Source organism: Ruditapes philippinarum, unplaced genomic scaffold, assembly GCF_026571515.1.
Source record: "Ruditapes philippinarum isolate M1 unplaced genomic scaffold, ASM2657151v2 ctg6058_1_1_1_1, whole genome shotgun sequence".
Classification (NCBI taxonomy): Eukaryota; Metazoa; Mollusca; class Bivalvia; order Venerida; family Veneridae; genus Ruditapes; species Ruditapes philippinarum.
The window spans coordinates 21,902-41,858 of record NW_026862683.1 but is presented as its reverse complement, the minus strand read 5'-3'; the positions used below and the strand labels follow the sequence as shown (position 1 = coordinate 41,858).

Sequence of the window (19,957 nt, the reverse complement as noted above, 5' to 3'; positions counted from 1 at the left end):
CCGTCACAATTTATAACTTACGATGTACCAAAAATACAATCTGATGCCAGAAGTTACCATTCAGAACCAAACAGAAGATCTGATGAAAGAATTGTGAAGTATACAGCATCTCATCAGCCAGATGGAACTGTACATATTGTTAGATCAAATAGCTATGGGCATATAGGTCTCAGACATAAGCCTAAAGTTCCACCGCTTGACCTTAGGGATCTGATTACTCCCACTGGCAATAGAAACAAAAAAGGACACAAAGGTAATGGTGAAAATGAAATGGACCCTTTCACAGGAAAACCAGGAAAATATAAGACTCGCCCCTTCACAACAAAACTCAGCCATGTTTCAGAAGGTGCTGAGCAAGGTGTAAATTCACGTATTGATGACATGGCTGATATTTTACCACCAATCAATGCACAGGAGCAAGGGTCAAGGTCAGGGTCAAGGCTAAGACCATTGTCAAGGTCAGGAGAGGAGGACTTGCCTAACGATGACATTACAGACACAGAAAATAGACCAGGCTCTAACCAGACAATTGTCTCACAGAGGAGTGAGAATGATAGCCCTGAAGGTTATGAGGAAACAGCTATTGAAGATGAAACCCCTGATGTTGCATGGCAAGTGAGGAGGTCAAGTCCTCCAAAATACAACACATATGATTACCAGTACTAAATGGTTTGGTTATGACTACAAGTCTATCTATCATAAAAGATACTCACTGTATCAAATACTCAAATATGACATGAAATTATAGAGGTTTTCTTTATTGTCCTGTGTATATACTCTAATTCAACAATTAAGTTGTTATAATCTATTTAATGAATGTATCATTATTTAGATTCAAATGCATTGAATGAAAACATTTCATAGCTAAATTATTGCATTTACAGCTTTATTCCTCAACAAAGGTACTTTATTCTGTCCTATATATTTTTACCTCAGAGCTTTATAGTTACTGGTAAATTGGGTTGGCAAAGTTATCTTAGATAGATCTTCCATACTTTGCCCAAATAAAAATAAATCTATTGTCATTGCCCAATTGAAATATAAAATTAGTTTTTAGCTCGACTTTTCTATGAAAAGGGGAGCTATCCTACTCGCCCCGGCGTCGGCGTCAGCGTCGGCGTTGGCGTCACACCTTGGTTAAGTTTTTCGTACCACCCCACTTTATTTCAGAAGTATTACAAGTATGGCTTTGAAACTTACCATACTTGTTCACCATCATAACCTCCATCTACAGACAAGAGTACATAACTCTGTCAAGGTTTTTGACAGAATTATGGCCCTTTTTTGACTTAGAAAGTGTATTGAGCTTGGTTAAGTTTTTTGTACCACCTCACTTTATTTCAAAACCATTGGAGGTATTGCTTTGAAACTGACCATACTTGTTTACCATCACGACCTTCATCAACAGACAAGAGGACATAACTCTGTCAAGGTTTTTGACAGAATTATGCCCCTTTTTGACTTAGAAAATACATTGAATATGGGTAAAATCCACTTATTGCCCTTAACCCTTTGAGATATTGCTTTGAAACTTTTAATGCTATTTCACATCATTACCCCCATCTGTACGCAAGAGAAGGTAACTCTGTCAAGGATTTGTTTTAAAAATTAAGGCCTTTTATCGACTTAGAATCTTGGTTAAGTTTTTAGTACCAGTCCACTTTTTGACTGAACTGTTTGAGATATTAATTTGAAAGTTGGAATACTTGTTTACAATCATGATTCCAAAACATGTCCAGGAGAAGGTAATTCTGTCAAAGATTTTATTTGAATTATGGCCCTTAACTGTCAATGTTTTGTATTATAGGCAAGCACTAAAAAACTTAAAAAATCTAAAAAAATTCATTCCTATCCACTTGTTCACTTTACCATAAATTATGTCATATAAACATTGCTGTAATATTCAAGGGTATCAAACAACTAGTTATTTTTCTCTTTTTGTACTTGAAATTAAAATCAGTAGTATAATACTATTAAATTTATTTAAGGCTCAACTCAGTTTTTTTTTCTTTCTTACCAGCCCTCTTTTGACTTAAACATTTCAAACTTTGCTGCAGTGTTCAAGGGTATCACACAATTCAGTAAAATAATTCTTCACTAAATATCTTAATGCTCATGGCCATTGTTCACTTTAAAAATACAGAGATTCTTGTATTGCCTTTTACTGCAAAAACTTTTTTTATTGGCAAGCAATAAAAAAGTCGAGCGCGCTGTCTTACGGACAGCTCTTGTTTAGTTTTTAAATTCACCTTTACATGTATATTAATATTTAGTTTGATTAAGTTTGTGATTGAAGAATTTTGTACATTAATCACAGATGTGAATTCTGGTAAAAAAAACAAAGAGGTTTTACCAAATCTTATTAATGGTTCTATTTTATCCTCATTTGCTGTTTTATTAATTTTTTTTAATTATTTTATGTGTATTTTGTTTTTGCATTTTTTTCTTAATCTGTAACTTGTTGTTGCAAATTGTTATAGATAATGTTGTAGCCTACCTGGCACTGGTAATACTAGAGTGAACAAATTAAGGTCATGCACTGTAAGGTGTGTATCGGGCCTGTCATACTGATATTACTTTATCGCTGTTGATTTAGCTTGGCAGGGATTTTCAATGCACGAAGCCTTAGCAGATTTGTTCAAATAATTTAATTACATTTAGAACCTTGATTGCTATGGCAATAGTAAAAAATTTATGAGTTTACGTTTTATACATTATGAGCTTAAACATTTGGCATGTGAATACTTTATAGACCTCTTACAAAGTATGGTTCTTTGTGTATTCTTTTGTCACATTTTTACAAAGCTTACATAGGGAGTATATAAATAAATCCCTTAAATGGCAAAGATTAGAGCCTACATATGTCTAATCCTTACTGAGTAAATTCATACCTGAACATATTCACATTTTAACCCAGGGGTAAAAATTGAGCCTGCCAGTGAGTTACTTGTTTTAAGAATTTCTACTGATTCACTGAAAGAATAGGAGATAATTGATAAAAAGGTAATATACTTTTAAGAGATAGTATGAAAAATCTTTTATTAGAAACCACAAAGCATAGTGTTTAATAATTGTTGAATAACATGACCTTGACATCTGTTAACCTTTTCCCTCATAAACGTGTTATGATGGCTTTTTGTCCCCCCCCCCCTTTTTGAGGCCTCAAACAGTGAAAAAATGACCAATTTAGGCCCCAAACACTGTTTTCCATTTAAGAAATGTTGTTAAAAAAAGTGATCACTTTTTTGGCGCGGCCCCCATCAAAACGATACATCAAGGGGTTGCCAGAAGGGGGATACGCGGGATTTAAAGGTTTACAGTCCCTCTTATTGCCAAGAAAATTTTGGACATTTGACAGGCTAAAAATGGCCTCAAGTAGATCTTAAGGTAACGTGTAACCAACGCTGAAAAGCCTTTTACTCTATCTCAATGCATTGAGAAGTTGCAGCACTTTGAAATCAGTTTTGATGGAAATAAACAATGAAAAATAGTGATTTTTCGCAATTTTGAGTCTTCCTCCCATTGCCATGGTAACAGGAAATTTGAGATTTAGCATGCTGTTACAGAGGTTATGGTCCAGTCAACATTTATGCCAAGTTGCATTAGTATTGAAGCATTTTTCATGGTTTCATAGCAGTTTGAACTTGTAACAGGAGGATTTTCAATGAAAACGGTCATTTTTAGCTCGACTATTCGATAAGAATAAGTAGAGCTATTGCAGTCACCCGAGCGTCGGCGTCCGCGTCGGAGTCAGCGTAACCACTTATTAGCTCGACTATTCGATATGAATAAGTAGAGCTATTGCAGTCACCCGAGCGTCGGCGTCCGCGTCCGCGTCGGCGTAACCACTTATGTTAAAGTTTTTGTAATAGTTCAAATATTTTCAAAGTCCATAGACATATGGCTTTGAAACTTTGCACACTTGTTCACCATCATGACCCCAACCTGTAGACAGGAGGAGGTAACTCTATCAAGCATTTTGACAGAATTTTGCCCCTTTTTCGACTTAGAATTTACGTTAAAGTTTTTGTAATAGTTCAAATATTTTCAAAGTCCATTGACATATGGCTTTGAAACTTTACACACTTGTTCACCATCATGGCCCCAACCTGGAAACAGGAGGAGGTAACTCTATCAAGCATTTTGACAGAATTATGCCCCTTTTTCAACTTAGAATTTACGTTAAAGTTTTTGTAATAGTTCAAATATTTTCAAAGTCCATTGACATATGGCTTTGAAACTTTGCACACTTGTTCCCAATCATGACCCCAACCTGTAAACAGGAGGAGGTAACTCTATCAAGCATTTTTTTTACTATCAAGCACTAAGAATAGTCGAGCGTTGCTGTCCTACCGACAGCTCTTGTGTTAAAGTTTTTGTAATAGTTCAAATATTTTCAAAGTCCATTGACATATGGCTTTGAAACTTTGCACACTTGTTCACCATCATGACCCCAACCTGTAGAAAGGAGAAGGTAACTCTATCAAGCATTTTGACAGAATTATGCCCCTTTTTCGACTTAGAATTTACGTTAAAGTTTTTGTAATAGTTCAAATATTTTCAAAGTCCATAGACATATGGCTTTGAAACTTTGCACACTTGTTCACCATCATGACCCCAACCTGTAGACAGGAGGAGGTAACGCTATCAAGCATTTTGACAGAATTATGCCCCTTTTTTGACTTAGAATTTACGTTAAAGTTTTTGATATAGTTCAAATATTTTCAAAGTCCATTGACATATGGCTTTGAAACTTTGCACACTTGTTCAACATCATGACCCCAACCTGTAAACAGGAGGAGGTAACTCTATCAAGCATTTTGACAGAATTATGCCCCTTTTTCGACTTAGAATTTACGTTAAAGTTTTTGTAATAGTTCAAATATTTTCAAAGTCCATTGACATATGGCTTTGAAACTTTGCACACTTGTTCAACATCATGACCCCAACCTGTAAACAGGAGGAGGTAACTCTATCAAGCATTTTGACAGAATTATGCCCCTTTTTCGACTTAGAATTTATGTTAAAGTTTTTGTAATAGTTCAAATATTTTCAAAGTCCATTGACATATGGTTTGAAACTTTGCACACTTGTTCACCATCATGACCCAAACCTGTAGACAGGAGGAGGTAACGCTATCAAGCATTTTGACAGAATTATGCCCCTTTTTCGACTTAGAATTTACGTTAAAGTTTTTGTAATAGTTCAAATATTTTCAAAGTCCATTGACATATGGCTTTGAAACTTTGCACACTTGTTCAACATCATGACCCCAACCTGTAAACAGGAGGAGGTAACTCTATCAAGCATTTTGACAGAATTATGCCCCTTTTTCGACTTAGAATTTACGTTAAAGTTTTTGTAATAGTTCAAATATTTTCAAAGTCCATTGACATATGGTTTGAAACTTTGCACACTTGTTCACCATCATGACCCCAACCTGTAAACAGGAGGAGGTAACTGTATCAAGCATTTTTTTTACTATCAGGCACTAAGAATAGTCGAGCGTTGCTGTCCTACTGACAGCTCTTGTTCACAATCTGCTCATGTGGTAAAAGGTTAATGATGATTGGTCCCAGAAAATTTCAAAATAATTTGCCACAAACCACAACACCTAGAGTTACATATATGATTTGTAGATATGCCAGGTGGTTAAAATTGGTTGCGCACCCAAAGTGGTCACTTTCCTTGCTAAATGTTCTTGTTGCCATAGAGCATTTGGGTTAAATATTTTGTATGCAGGAATTTTGCATAAAACTCTCTAATTTAAGGTCAGTTAAAACAAGGTTAAGATCAGCAAGGCTAAAAAATAGGTTTTTCTACTTAAAGTGGTAGAGGTTTGCTTGAAATATCGTTATCAAAGATTGTACAGTCCTCAGCCAAGTGAGCAATATAAGGGCTACAATAAGGACACTGTATACATGCATTTGAATATCATTGCTGGTTAACTATTTGCTATTCATCTAATTAGACAGTCACTTTTCAACCAGATCAATTTCATTGCATCAAATTAAAAATAGGAAAATAAGAAAAAATAAAAAAATTGATTTGTCTGTTGATATAAATGTGTGAAAAGCATGAGTTTTATTTGGATTATATTTTAAGTAGTGCATGATATGTATATATTTACAGTAAGCAAAGATAAAAACTTGTAGTGCAATATCCTTGGCTTTCTCTGATACTATTATAGGTGCTAGTTTATTATTATTATTTTTCTGCATCCCAAATAGTTATTTATTAAAAATGGAAATGCTGTATTTATGTATGTGTTTGTATGAATTATGGCTGATAATATCATTATAACCATAGTTTTATGATTGATACTGTATATGCTTTACTTCATACAAACATGTAGTTGTAAGTTTACCTATGATTTTATTACTACGTCTTTTAAGATCTTTCTAATTGTCTTTTGAATTTTACATGATAAAGTATAAGATTGATGCATTGAAATTATAGTGTTCAAATTAAAAAAAACAGCAACAACAAAATAGTGTTGATAATTTTAATGTAAGTGACAATAATGTCTGATCTGTGCCAGTGACTTGTATAGTTTCCTATACCACTAATATAGAGACAGTCCAATCTGCATAATTTTACAGTGATTTACCATGTGCAGTGCTCCTAAATTAAAAAAGCTGTCGGAAAAAACTTTAATGGTTAACAAATTATTGAAAGACAAACTTAAGCCACGTCACAACAAAACCAACATAATGCGTTTGCGACCAGCATGGATCCAGACCAGCTGACCTGATCAGGCTGGTCTGGATCCATGCTGGTCGCAAACCCATTATGTTGGTTTTGTCGTGATGCGGCTCATTTGTTTTACAAGGAAGTTTAAAACTAGGAAAATATATTTATATTAAATGTTGTTTACTGATCTCAGTTCTTGTTTTTCAGCTCACTGCAGTGGAGTTTTCAATTGTTTATAGTCATTCTTTAGTGTTTTAACCTTTACTTTACCACACACCATCCCACCTGTATTATTACATCACCATATCCCCAAATTTCACTGCCATATAACTGCAAACCTTTTAACATGAGAATTTCTTATACAAGTGGCTTTGGATTAATTTTTGAACAATTTAAGTGTTTTCAACAGTTATTAACATTTTCTTTTTGCAAAGAATAATGCAAGAAACCATTATGAGCATAAAGTAGTCTTCAGGTGAATTTGTATGTTTATAAAAACATTTAATCACAATGAATTTTCAATCATTCATGCTTAAATGATTTTTTTTGATTTTTTGTGTTGATACTGTAAAAAATATAATAATTTAACAAATTTCCTTAATTCTTTTTGTGTAATATAGAAAGTATGGTATAGAACGTTAAGCAATTGCACATCAATAATAAAACTTAGTTATTGTAATTGTCTATCTTGGTTTCAACAAAATTACCTAATTAAGTGAGATATTCAAACTTAAAAGTACATTTTGAAACTTATCTTTGAAGGAGTTCACATTTAAATACTATACCAATGTCTTCTTTATAAAAATCTAACAAGTTCTCTCTCACTCCCTGTGATAATATTTCTGTTATACTTGTATAATTCCCACTTTTGTTTACTTTCCCTATTTATTGAATGGTTTGAAAGTATAATTGAGCCGCGTCATGACAAAACCAACATAGTGCGTTTGCAACCAGCATGGATCCAGACCATCCTGCGCCTCCGCGCAGTCTGATCAGGATCCATGCTGTTCGCTATCAGTTTCTCTACTTGTAATAGAGTTGGTAAGGGAACAGCATGGATCCTGATCAGACTGAGCGGATGCGCAGGCTAGTCTGGATCCATGACGGTCGCAAACCCATTATGTTGGTTTTGTCATGACGCAGCTCATATTTAGATCTCTAGACTCTGTCTATTAAAACATTATTCTATAACTTTAAGTACACTGCTGGTTTTTCTATATAAGAATAATAAAATTAACTTAATGTTAACAAAACACAAAAATAGAGACATGAACATTAATACAGAACATTTGTTTATCTCCCTGCAGATGAGCTGGAAAGGGAACTAAGACGTCTACAACGTGAACATTTGGAGAAAATGTACGGCTTACAGAAAGAGCTTGATGATTTACGAGTATTGCTAATGATGCAGCGTAACCAGCCGCCACCCCCAACACAACCAAACACAATAATCCATCAAGCCCCACAACCTCAGTTCAACCTGGTAATAATTTTGATATTTCTGTCACATCAACATGTATATTAAATTATCTTTAATTTGTAAAAAAAAAGACTCCTTTAAATAAATTTCATTGATTTAAGATTATATTGTTGATAATAGTAATTAACCTGAAAGTACTGGAAATGTTGCTAAATTTGACAGTTGATACTGATTTTCATAAAAAAACTAAAAATTGTCTCTTTTTTAAATAAAAGGGGATTAAAAGTTTTCTAATAAAAGGGAATTAAAAGTTTTGTTACAATCAAAGTAGATGTGAAAATAATATGATCATTATGATAATAATGATGATGCTATATTTAAAAATGTTTTATGATGATGATGATGATGTTGTTAATGATGATGATGATGTTGATGATGATGAAGATGATGATAACTTAGTAAAGGGCAAAAGGGTAACTGATAATGATAAACATGATTATCAGTTTAATAATACTGATGATAATGGAAAATAATAATAATGATGATGATGCAATAATGATGGTGGTGATGATAATGATGATGCAATAATGATAATGATGATGATATGATGATAAATGAGGAGAGAGGCGACTGTCATGAAGGTATATCACATCACTATACTAATTCACATGTGTGATAGTGCATAGTATATTATGTCACAATAGATTTTAACCAATCAAGTGTGCCTTTGTATATGTAATGTTTTCACTAAGCTATTCACTCATTTGGTTAGTGCAGTATAGACTTGTGCAATATTTTTTTAATTGCTCACACTGTAGGCTATGTTATTACATGTACTCTACAATTTTGTAAACTAGACTATGTTTAATACACATTCAGATTGTAGAATATGTTGCAACATTTTACAATGTCTAAAATTACCAATATTATGTCATGGCAGTAATGTTATATAGTTTCCATCATGGATCTTGCCATGCCAGTGATATTTCTGTAGTTTCTATTGTGGATCATGCATTGCTTCTTACAAATGTTGATCATATCATTGTGATAAAGCCCTGCTTTCTATGTTGATTAGCTTAAGAGTAGTTTGATTCCCCATTAACACACCTTAAATCCATATATAGTAGGAGTGTCACGGTTAGAAAAAATGCTAAGTTTTTAAATGGCAACATAATAACGTTATTAAACATTTAACTGACCGTACTAATAGATCCTTAAATTTTCAACGTTAACTTTGTATCTTTATGACAAGATATGCCATTTTGTTCATACTTAGTTGTACTCAAAATGAATACAATACATATCCGAATATGGAGTAACTATCAGATTGGAAAAAATACATTGAGTACATTGAGTACAACTAAAATACAAACAATTGTCATATATAGTCATAAAAAACTAAGGTTGTATTTTAGAATCAATTTAAAACTTTTCCGCCCTTTAGTCAAATACTAACGGTTACCGGTTATTGAATTTTCTAACCGGTTTTCAGCTAAAAACTGAAAGGATAAACGTGATGCCCTTAATATATAGTTCACATAGCTAGGTATTTGTGCTGTATCATATTACATATTGCATATTTAATAACACTTCTTACAATGCATAAGAGGTAGCTTTGATATGTGCCAGAATTTACTTAACATTATAATTATGTTTGATATGTAATATCCATACACTTTGTCTTGCTATTCTTGCCTTTCCTTAACATGAAAGTGTGGGTGTATGCATCAGTCAGTTGTTACCTTTATCAATCTATCCCAGCAGCAGTACTGAACTGAATATAGCAGTTCAATTTTTACTCACATTGCAAAAACTCTCAGTGTGGTGGCATTCTGACTGTCTCTGCTAAACTGGGGTTAACTGTCATCCAAAAGTCAAAATTGTTGCTTTTTCACAATGGTGTGGAGTTTTAGATATACTTGACTGGTACAAAACTAACACGTCACATGTTCCTTTCTTTATTTCTTAATTTTGCAATTAAAGAAGTATATGTGTATTCTTTTGCCCCATTTAGGACATGGAAAATATATACATGTATTTAAAAAATAGTACACATCACTGAGGGCCTAATAGTATTTATAGTGACCGGTCAGTCAGCACATAAACATTTAACAGACCGAGGCTGAAGGCTGAAGTTCATTCAATGTTTGGGCTGCCTAGGAGGTCACTATCATGCTTTAAATTACTACTATGACGTCATTCCTTTGTTCTGACCGTACTGTATTTTTAATACAGTACAGGTAGGTGTCCAATATTAATGTGTAAGTCCAATATTAATCGTGTAACACATTAATATTAGACAGCGTGCCGTGTCTTGAAAGAAGCTTGTATGACCACAGGGTTTTGTGAAAAATTCTCCAAATAAAAAAAAACACAAAAAAACCAAAAAACAAACAAACAAAAAAACCAACAAAAAACGATTAAGTTAAATGTAACTTCTTATCTCAGAAGTTAACACGAGGAATGATGCAATGTCTTTCCTTCGCCCATTACGCATTTTACGTAATTTTACGAAAAGAACAATAATTGATATCTGGCTCATTTAACGAATTATTATTCCAAGCCTTCTGATTTTCGATCTTCAAGCTCTTAACATCATATCACTGTTTACGCTTTCTAAGTGAAAGATAGCGGAGCGTCAGTTAGGATATGATTTTTATGGGATTGTTTAATTTCTTGTCTATTGTCCGTTTTTTTCTTTTTTAGATATACGTTTAGTTGACAATTATACTTGATTTGCTTTATTGTATGTACGTTATGTTTCAGTTAGGTCAACTTTTCAAATAAGGGTAATGGTCAGCTTTTCAAATAAACTGATAAATACAATAGAGAAAATAAATTCATCTATTTAAAACAAAAGCTGGTATGTTTGACATCTTATATAAAGAAACGATTCCAGACTCCTGTGGTATGACAAATATCAATATAAAAATAAGAAAATATCATTGTGTTGCGTTAATTTCCAAAATTTATACTAATGGCATTTCTTACACAACATTTTACATCCGTGATTGTTGTAGTAAAGTAAAAATATCATTTTAACACTAAATGGTCCGTATAAATCCTTCTTAAAAGTCATAGATTGTTTCAGTCAATCATTTAAAATATCCGAGATTCAACACAAATTTGGAAACATTTCATTTCAATTATTTCTTGTAAAAATCCCAAATGTAAATTGATGTATACTGTATGTGTGTAAGTCCCACATTTTGTGTAACTGGTATATTTTGTGTATATCATTGTGTTCATGTACATAATTGGTCATATTTCAAAACACGAAAATTTCATGCTACGGACATGTTGTTATTCAAGAGGCTACCTATAGGGTTTTTTAGGTAAGAAAAAGATAATTGCTTAAACCTTAATATTGTACATTTCTAGCACAAAAATACATTATTTCTAATTTTTCGATAGATAACATGATATTTGATAGTAAAAGTAGTAATTTAAGTAAGATATAAGCCTCAAACTGACTACGCGCCTCATGAAATTCAATATTTTACATATTGGACAGTTTTCGGCTTATATCTACTACATAAGGTCTGAAAAACTGTGTGATATTTCTTATATTATACCACACTTAAAAATGACTTTTCTAAAACATAATGGTAAAGTTGCAAATCACAAAATTTCTTGTAAAATTACAAATACATTTTGTCAGTCAGCTTATATTAATCACATTTTTGTGAAATAGTCCTTGCAGTTAAACACCAAAAAAGTTAAGCGGTCCAAATGTAATAGTGCTAGCTCAGATGGTCACTGTACTTTGTTTGTCGCAACGCTGACATCATCATGAATATTATACTATTTAAAGGCATGCTGACAAAATAAAGAAAATTAAATAAAGAAGGAACAAATTCATTAAGGTGTAATATGTATAAATAATGTAATAAAAATCATGTTATACATTATGACTATTTTTGAGAAACATGGAGAGCTAACAAAAGCTCTACAACTATAAAAAAAAGTCTCCTTGGTTGTCATGCTAACACATTGTAGATTTTATATAGTAACCACATTGCACAGTAATATATTTAGATTTTAGATACATTTAATATAGGGTCTTACATAATATGTAACCATTTCATATAGACTTGTGTAATATGAGTCAACAGAAAGTGTTATGCCCCATATTTGCATGTAAAAGGATTATAAACTGAGATGTGTCAAGATATATTTTCTGGAACAAATTGACTAAGTCTATATGATGTAATAAAACATATAAGGTTCTTGTAATAATCACATGATATTTTAAATCTGGAAAAACAATCATTTGACAGGGTATTTTATTTTACAGAAATAAATAATGGTTTTGTACCATGTCATGTGATAAAATGTATCTTATGCTATGCTTCATCTTGCTTTGCTTACTTGTGAAAAAAAAAATTCATATAATTGTACTGGGTTGTCAGTTACTTCATACTTAATCCTCATACTTTCAGCCATTTCCCTGCTATATATAAGCCAAGCATGGGGAAGTAGATAGTAGTATCATATCAATAGGTTGAAGGAATATACATTTTGTATTAGACAAATAGATGAAATATTATTAATGTTTTAACCTTTAAAATAATTGTAGTAATAGAATCAATAAAAACAACAAATAAAACAATATTGTGTCATTATCAACACTGTTTCTAAAAATTATGAAGAAACATCTCTAAAATCTCTGTGGGGCCCATTAAGGAGTTATGCAGGAGATGAAATTGGAAAATTAAACGAAACTTACCCAGTAAGGTGAAGTTTAGTTGAAATTTCATCGACTGCAAACTCCTTAAGGGCTCACACACCCACCCACACCATCCCAAATCATGTTCCTTCATAATAAGATCATGGTGCTGTATCACTAATCATTTAACACCATGATCTTGACTCTAAAGACTGATAAGCCTTGCTATTAGCTGCGTCTTCTCTCTGTGTGAGCCCTTAAGGAGTTTGCAGTCGATGAAATTTCAACTAAACTTCACCTTACTGGGTAAGTTTCGTTTAATTTTCCAATTTTTAATGGAAAATAAACAGTCAAAGTAATTTGTTTTCCATATTCTTATGCTTGATTTTCAACAGAGTTGTAACATACAATGTTCTTTTTATAACACACATGAAGTATTGTTTGTAATCAGAATAAAATGTTCTGGAACTTGTGCCATTTGGTAGAAATGCATATTGTCAATTTTTGGGAATTCGATGCAAAAAATTTGAAAGTTGGTCAGCCAACAGTATAGAGCCTCAGGTCAGACTGTATATGCAGGCTCTCCTGTCTCGACACTGCTTACAGTGGCTAAATTACTTTGGTTTCAGCAGGTTAAGGGTTAAAATCTGAAAGGTAAATAACCATAGTGAATATATAGAGGTTACTGAAAAGCCAGTATTAATTTTGTTTTATTGTAGGGTGATAGTTTTAATAAATTATTTTAATAACTGTATAATACACTTTATTTTGTTTAATATATTTTTGAATGATTTATAATTTGTTCAGCAAGTTATGTAATGTTTAACTAATTGTTATAAATATGACACAAAATAAGATATGGTTTGTTTCCTTGAAATTTCGGACTACTCTCCTTATGGAATAACATAGGGTTTTATGTTAAGAGGTATTAATGTGAAGGCTGGGTTAACAAAAAAATGTAGAAATATCACTTTTTAGTTAAAGAATAAAGCAAACCATATTTTATTATTGTGTAAAGTTCTTGTCAGTGTCAATTTGGATCATCCATATGTCAACCTGCTTTGCTCTGTCCTCCTCCAATAGCTTTCTCTGTTTACAATGGTCAATGTCATTTGGTAGTCATAGTAACAATTTATGCTCAGGTTTTAGAAATTTCAGAATTCTTTCTGCTAAAGCAATTTTTTACTTGTGATTATCAACTTTTCTTTACCCAATATAATCTAGAAATATCTATAATTTTGATCTTTTCCCAGGTGTTAGAGGCTTTCCTCATCATAATCTTTGCTAGTTATAAAACTTTAAATCATAATATACAGCTGACAGGGAGCTTAAAGGAAGAAATAGGCCTCTGGAAAGTTTCCTTATACTTTTATGATGAGTACAAATTTGGGTAAAATGTTGTAAAGCATTCACCCAATGAGGCCATTCATATGGTTTAATTTAAGTAAATAATTAGCTATAAGACAGGGAGCAATGGTATATCTGTGCTCCTAAATAATAAAACTGCAGCTTTATATTAGGTTGTGTAAAATTAAGTAAACGTTTCCACGGTAATGTAAAGCAACATTTCCAGTATTAAGACATATTTGGATGATGTATAATTGACAGCTGCGAGAAAAGACTCCATGGTTATTACAGAAACCATATGTCGAAGTGGAACCAATGGCACCATATGACCAATAGTAAGTACATTTCATGTTCCTATATATTATATATGATACAAATTGTAATCTTTACTTCATTCATTCATTATCAGTTAACTTAATTTTAGAAAGAAAAAAAAATAGGTTTTGGAAGTTCATCACTTTTTAGCTCGACTATTCGATAAGAATAAGTAGAGCTATTGAAGTCACCCGAGCGTCGGTGTCGGCGTCGACGTAACCACTTATGTTAAAGTTTTTGTAATAGTTCAAATATTTTCAAAGTCCATTGACATATGGCTTTGAAACTTTGCACACTTGTTCACCATCATGACCCCAACCTGTAGACTGGAGGAGGTATCTCTATCAAGCATTTTCACAGAATTATGCCCCTTTTTCGACTTAGAATTTACGTTAAAGTTTTTGTAATAGTTCAAATATTTTCAAAGTCCATTGACATATGGCTTTGAAACTTTGCACACTTGTTCACCATCATGACCCCAACCTGTAGACAGGAGGAGGGAACTGTATCAAGCATTTTGACAGAATTATGCCCCTTTTTCAACTTAGAATTTACTTTAAAGTTTCTGTAATACCTCAAATATTTTCAAAGTCCATGGACATATGGCTTTGAAACTTTGCACACTTGTTCACCATCATCACCCAACCTGTAAACTGGAGGAGGTAACTGTATCAAGCATTTTGTTTTTACTATCAAGCACTAAGAATAGTCGAGCGTTGCTGTCCTACCGACAGCTCTTGTTTTGTATTGACATAATTTCTTTGAACATGTAGATATTTAAATTTTCATGTCCTTTATTTGTCATTGTATGGGGTCAGATCAGATAATTACGAGTAGATACACAATAACACAGGCAGTCACTTTCCTGATCATATATCTATGCATCTGAGTTTATTTGAGATTGAAGCATGTATATTCCTTGATACTTTAAGATATGGCCTCAATTTTTATGAACAAAAGAAAGGATAAGTCAATATTAATTTAAGGTGTTAATTTTAGATAATATGTTCATGCTTGTTGAGATTTAAAGTATCATTTAAAGAATAATAGTTTGATTTTAGGCTAAATATTTGATTACTGACTGTATAATTATGTTATATTTAAAGTCTCCGATCAGTGATAGATATGTAAGTTATGATCTAACTTGTATTGAAATGTTTGATTATTTGAGCTGCGTCACGACAAAACCAACGTTATGTGTTTGTGACCAGTATGGATCCAGATCAGCCTGCACATCCACGCAGTCAGGATCCATGCTGTTCACTATTAGTTTCTCTACTTGTTATAGGGTTTGTAAGCTGGTCAGTGGATCCATGCTGGTCGCAAACACATAGTGTTGGTTTTGTCGTGATGCGGCTCATTTGTATCTAACTGTTCAATGTGTATAACTGTGTTTTGGTAATTTGTTTTGTATTATAACATGACAATTTCCTTATCATGCATTTTCAACATTAACATTTTATCAGGATAATAAAAACTACTTACCAGTATCATTGAAAGATTTGTATGACACGTTTTATAGTATTTTATCTATCCATTCAGTGTTGTAATAAGACCGTGTTGTCCTTCACCACGTGTAATATCACCGTGTTGTCCGTCACCACGTTTAGTGTCACGGCCAATCAGAAGAGTTGTTGTTAGGCCTATCTTTTAGAAGGCCTATCTTTTAGAAGGTTTGTTGTTTCGGAATGAAAATTATAGTATTACATCATCATTTGCATTATTTTTATAGTACAAATTGTGAATATTTTGTTTGTTTGTTTTTATTTATGCACAGCTTGTGTAGTCCATAAATTTAATTTTTGGTACATATTAGATTAACATTCATTCCAAATAACAAATCTTCTAAAAGATGGTCAGTAAATTATGATGATGGGTTTCTTTGAAGATCTAATTTTGTAAAACTCTCGGATGACCTAAAATGTATTAATAAAATGGAAATGCTATGACTTTTGTACATTATACTAAAGTGGTCATATATATTTGTATGTCCATAATAAAAATATGTTATTTTTATTATGATTATAATCAGTAAATGATGGATTTGAATATTTTGGATTGGTAATAAAAGCTGTTTCAGATTTGAAAAAATTAGGGTGATAAAATGTAAACTGTATAAGTCATTTTCTGTCAAATGTTTATAAGTTAAAGCATTAACATGTGTAATTTCTGTACATGATTAAAAGAATGTTGTAAGTTTAATAATGGTCCGTCCACTCTTTAAGGCACTGATAGTACGTACCTACCCACAAGAGCAATAGATATTATACATGTATATATAAATGTAATGTAAAAATCAAGTTTAAGGAAGCCATGACTGTTATTACAAAATTGTATAATACAGTTAAGAAGTGATGTTATATATATATCATTTATAATATCAAAAATAGGTTTTGGGAAATGCAGAAATATATAAATTCCGTTAAATTTTTATACGTTTATTTCTGTAAGCGTTTTCAATGTTTTTACATATCTCCAGACAGTAACATATATAACAATATGATATATATGTATATATATCCATTCAGCATTGTAACAGTAAACAATGGTTTTCCATCTTATGTGATATCGTCCCGAACACGCTCACAGCTCATACGTTAGACATACTTTGTGACTTGTAAACTATAGAATGGAAGGTTTGTTATTTTGGAATGAAAAGCAGTTAGAGCATTGTGATATATATTATATAGATATATCTAACACTAGAATCATGTCATGATTAATGCCTAAAATTCATCTTTTTCTGACTTGTTTGTTGAGCTTGTTTTTTTTATATTTGAATTATTTATATACATTATATTTAGAATCTAAAATTATGCAAAATTGTGATTCATTCCAGATAAAAAACCCAATTTTTAATTTCAGTATTTGATAGAGCTCATGTACCTTAAATTTTTCTTTAATTGTTTTAATATTTCAGCCCAAAACCTCGCCCAAGTTTTCACCACACATGGAATTACACTCAATATTATAGACCTCAGGCAGTACCCCAATTACGCCCACCCAGGAATATTGATTTTACTGAGACTGCAGAACCCAAAGGGGCTTCATAAAATAATGTTGTTGACTCTGATCTAAAGGTCAAGGTCATTCAATATTCTTATAATATACTAATTTTAGTACAAGATTTAGTTTTATTTGGAATGAATGCAAACAATTGAGGAATTATTTTTCTGTGTTAATGGCAACTGTATCTAGTTTGCAGACAATAATTCAAGGACAAAAGTATCTTTGATGTAAAGTATTACATATAACTTTAAAAAAAATTGTTAATTGATATGATTGTAATTGTAATTAATTTGACTGGCTTTCAAAATTATAGAATGTAAATTGTCTGAGTACAGTTATCATTACACAGAGTCATACATCTCAGCTTCTACTAACTGCTTTTCATTCTCTATCACTACAGTGTATTCACATTATATCAGGTTTACAAGAGATAAACTTTACTACAAAGTCTTCAAAATTAAAATATCTGAGCTGGATGTGAATTTCAGTCCAAACAACTATGTACCAGCATTTCATCATGAATGGGATTATCATCAGGCATACAGAGCAAGTTTGATTCCCAATTTCCCGAAAGTGAAGAACATCAACACACCAGACCCAGGTTCTGAGGGTTACCAATCAATACCTGGCTCTGAATAGAGGATTGGAGGAAAAACAGTGATATTTAGTATTGATACTATCTGCTTGTGCTTGTGTGAAGTTAGATAATCCATAATTATTAATACTAACCAACCAAACAAGATTTATTTCACATTTTTGAAAGCCACTGCACAGAAAATGTATAAGCTAAAGTCAAAGTAGTATAAATATTTATATACACTAACAATTTTGCTGTAATATGTCAACAAAGAGTAACAACATTTTTTTCCTCGTCACTGAAAGTCATTCTTGGCCACACACACACTGAGCCTGAATTATACAAAAATATTTGCTTCATCCTTAAATGTGTGGTGAAAACTTGGATACTAGCCATGAAACTTAAGACAACTTTGGGACCTGTGATTATTTCAGTTTAAACCGGTTTGATAAGAGGCAGATAACTACAGCAGCAAGGTCTTGGGTTGCTACTCAGCACATAAAGCCATTTGAGCGTCCAATGTACCCACTAGATGAAGAAAATTTACAGAATCAAACCCAGGTTGATGAAGATAGTGACTTTATGATGCCTGAAGATCAGCAAGAACAAAGAGGCAGACTTAGGTTTCAAACCCCAGCTCTACAGTATAATCCTGCCTATCAAAGAACACCTATGCTAAATCAGTATGCTCAGAATCCTGAAGGTGCAGATGTAACAGATTCTCTGATTGGTCAACCAAGTAGTCAGGGCCAGATAAATCAACATGCTCCAGCTGGTAGAATTCTTAGAAGTGAAACAGCAAATGGAGGAGATATTAGGTCAACATGGGGTCAGCCTGTTCAGTTTGACTGTAAGGAACTATGTTGTAGATATATCAGATATACTAACATTTTTTCACTGCTTTAGATCATGTCACACCCTTGGCAATTTTTTCATAAATTGTATTGACTTAGGCATGATTTTCCAACCAGAAGGTTATGACTTGAAGTTATTCTTGAAGAACTTGATGATAGCATGTCTCATGGTCAGATATTCCTTGTGCCCATTCTACAATTATTATAGCCCATAGGATTAATATAGCTGAGAATCTTGAAGTATTGATATAATAATGGTGACCAATGACTGATTGCTGAAGAAGTTACAAAAGAAAGAAGACCAGAACAGCAATACAACATCAGAGAATCTGAAGTTCTTGAGATATAATAGATTTGATGTTTTTTTGCTAACAGTTCAAGCCAGTAAATTTTACCATACACATCGAATGGTACTGTCATATGGATTGTCAGCATCAGATCACCAATAGATATGTTACAGTAGTTATATTGTTGAATGTATGCTGAAATAAACACTTGTCTTTCTTTGGGAGAAGAAAAAGATGAATGTCATTTAGATGGCTTCTATGATGATCAGTTGTGTTACATTTATTTGTGTTACATTTATTGAAAGTCTATCCCTTTACCAAAGGTTGGCTGTTGTTGAAAGTGTATCTTTATCAATTGTCTGTTGTTCTTAAGTTTGTACCTTTACCAAAGAATGACTGTTGAAAGGTGTACCTATGCCAGTTGTCTGTTGTCCATTAGTTTGTATCTTTACCAAAGAATGACTGTTGAAAGGTGTACCTATGCCAGTTGTCTGTTGTCCATTAGTTTGTATCTTTACCAAAGGTCAAATGACCATAAGTTTTTATCTTTACCAAAGGCTGACTGTTGAAATGTGTACCTTTATCAATTGTCTGTGCCCCTAAGTTTGTCTTTTACAAAAGGTCAAATGACCATAAGTTTGTATCTTACCAAAGGTCAAATGACCATAAGTTTTTATCTTACCAAAGGTCAAATGACCATAAGTTTTTATCTTTACCAAAGGCTGACTGTTGAAATGTGTACCTTTATCAATTGTCTGTGCCCCTAAGTTTGTCTTTTACAAAAGG

The 19,957-nt window shown here is 32.6% G+C and overlaps 1 protein-coding gene across 11 annotated transcripts in view; it reads left to right on the top strand.

Annotated features, from left to right (window-relative positions):
• Nucleotides 1-19,957, top strand: part of LOC132719870 (uncharacterized) — a 90,084-nt gene that overhangs the window by 49,922 nt on the left and 20,205 nt on the right. For 8 of the 11 annotated variants that reach the window (XM_060703808.1, XM_060703807.1, XM_060703806.1 and 5 more), the window contains 3 exons: nucleotides 8,001-8,176; nucleotides 14,391-14,464; nucleotides 15,551-15,571. In XM_060703808.1, coding sequence (XP_060559791.1) covers nucleotides 8,001-8,176; nucleotides 14,391-14,464; nucleotides 15,551-15,571 — 271 coding nt within the window. The remainder of the gene's footprint in view (nucleotides 1-8,000; nucleotides 8,177-14,390; nucleotides 14,465-15,550; nucleotides 15,572-19,957) is intronic. The other 3 variants (XM_060703810.1, XM_060703809.1, XM_060703812.1) reach the window with 3 other exon arrangements.